The sequence below is a fragment of the Limulus polyphemus genome, unplaced genomic scaffold (assembly GCF_000517525.1).
Source record: "Limulus polyphemus unplaced genomic scaffold, Limulus_polyphemus-2.1.2 Scaffold4130, whole genome shotgun sequence".
Taxonomy (NCBI): domain Eukaryota; kingdom Metazoa; phylum Arthropoda; class Merostomata; order Xiphosura; family Limulidae; genus Limulus; species Limulus polyphemus.
Genome location: NW_013669740.1, coordinates 92,062 through 94,259, shown reverse-complemented (window position 1 = coordinate 94,259; position 2,198 = coordinate 92,062). Strand labels below are relative to the sequence as shown.

The following is a 2,198-nucleotide window of genomic DNA, read 5'->3' as shown; positions in this document are numbered from 1 at the left end:
TTATTATTATTCCTGTAAACTCCCAGTGGAGCATAGGGCCGCAACAACAACTCGCCAACGGAAGTTGTTATTGCAGTTACTTGTAGCAGGTGTTTTTTACGGAGTGGAGTTGCTAGCCCCGCGCCCAACCCTCCTCCTTTCTCATCCTGGACTTGGGACCAGACAAAGGCGGAGGTTGGCATGTTTGGTGTGACGGGGATTCAAACCCGCGACCCTCAGATTACGAGTCGAGCGCCCTAACCACCTGGCCATGCCGGGCCCACCAGTTTATACTAGGGTTAGTAAAACTACTTAAGCCTGAATTAGAGAAGTATTTCATAATAATTTTTGGGGGTATTTCTTATTTTCTGATGTAGAATATAGTTTTCTGAAGAAGCAAAATTCAAGATTACTATTAGTTGAATACGTTAAATGTAAACTGTTCAGAAAGTAAAAATCTTGACCTACTGTGAAACAGGCTCTTTGAAGAAGAAGTGATGCAACTGCTTTACCATTTTTGCCAAATATCTCAACTCAACTGTTACACCTCCTCACTTCCAATTCACTTCCCCTGTCTTACAACAATTTTCTTGAGAAATGAATGCCAATGAAAATTCTTGCAGAGATTTTGCTCATTTTCTAGCAAATTTGTGAATTTTGAAGAGAAACAAATGATGGAGAAGTGCAATCTCCTTAAAATAACCTGCAAAACTTTTAAGGTATATAGACTGTGAGTTCACTTATATTTGTAGTTTTTCACCAGATCTGTCAGGCTTTCACTAAGAGCAGAGCTGGGTATGCAATTTACCACTCAAAACATTAGTTAAATTGCATATCTAATTAATTATTATTATACATTTAGATGCAAATGTCGTGTAAATTCTATTGTCTTGTATATAAACAAGTCTTGCAAAATATTGTGTTTATCATATCAAAGAACTGTACTTATAAGGCATGTAAAGTAAATACTGATTGTGTTCTCACCAGCTTTTCAAGTTAAATGCTTTATAACAATGCAAAATCAAAACTGCACTACATGTTTAAATAATGGGACATTATAAGTAACAGCTTCACAAATGATAAAAAAAGTGATATTCAACTTACAAGAACTTTAAACACTAAGCCTGAATGGGCTGTAGCATTGCCATCAATAGTAGAAAACATGGAAAAAAGAGCATCAAGAATATCTTGTAGAAACTTTACAATCTCCTCCCCATTCAGCTTCATCACCTTCAATAACGTATCTTGGATTCTGTCTGGATGAGCTTTCCATTTAAGAAGAGCAAGAAGATCTCCTATGAAAAAAAAACATTTCAATAATATTTGAATAATTCAACATAATTTTATTTACTTTCCCTATCATCTTTCACTGTAAAATTTCCAAAAATGACAGACACCATTTGAAAAAAAGCTTCCTTTCATTGTAGAATTTACTTCTTTTTATTGTTGATCAGAAATTTCCCATTTATATATATACAATCAGATTTAATTTCATCTATGTTTATTAACATGTTTATTTATACTTTATTTTGTTAATTGCAGTAGTCACCACATCCAGATATAAATTGTAAAAAGAGCAAAAACTGACAAAATTATCAATGACCTACAGCCTGACCTATCATAATGGTGTCACATTATGCTAACTAATAATGTTTTCGCTAACACTATTCTTGGTTGAGATAAATTTTTATCTGACAAATGATTTCTTTACAATAAATAACAGGTTATTTTACTTATCTACATTGTTTGAATATGTAAACTTAAAAATAATATTTAGTAATTTAGAGGAATGTTATTTCATAGCGTGCTTTGATGTTACCTCCCTTTTAACAAATATTCCTCTAAATGAAACCATTAATATATGTAATATTTAGTAAGTAGTAGAGATCTGAGTCATTTGAATATTTTGCCATCACCAACCATATTCCCTAAACCTAACTAGGGTTGCCTAAAGTCTTGTCATAGAAGAAAAGTCTACAAAAATCGATAATTGTGTTGTTTTCACACAAAACTCCTCAGAATTGTGGAGAAGTATAATTTTAAATATTTTTTTCCATTTTCTTCAAGAATACACTGAATAAATATTACAAATTGCAAATTATCAATTATGAAACATTTTTGTGTCAAAAATTTTGAAATAGAATTGAAAGTATCATATTTTCTTCAATTTTGAAAACTGATATCCAGGTGTGCACTTGACACATGAAAGGTGCTCACTG

The 2,198-nt window shown here is 32.3% G+C and overlaps 1 protein-coding gene across 1 annotated transcript in view; it reads right to left on the bottom strand.

Annotated features, from left to right (window-relative positions):
- Positions 1–1,083: 1,083 nt before the first annotated feature.
- The window catches only part of LOC106470636 (dedicator of cytokinesis protein 3-like), a gene marked incomplete at its 3' end in the record, with an annotated part of 71,376 nt that continues 70,261 nt past the window's right edge, over positions 1,084–2,198 (bottom strand). Inside the window, exon 21 of the mRNA XM_022399264.1 lies at positions 1,084–1,274. Coding sequence (XP_022254972.1) covers positions 1,084–1,274 — 191 coding nt within the window. The remainder of the gene's footprint in view (positions 1,275–2,198) is intronic.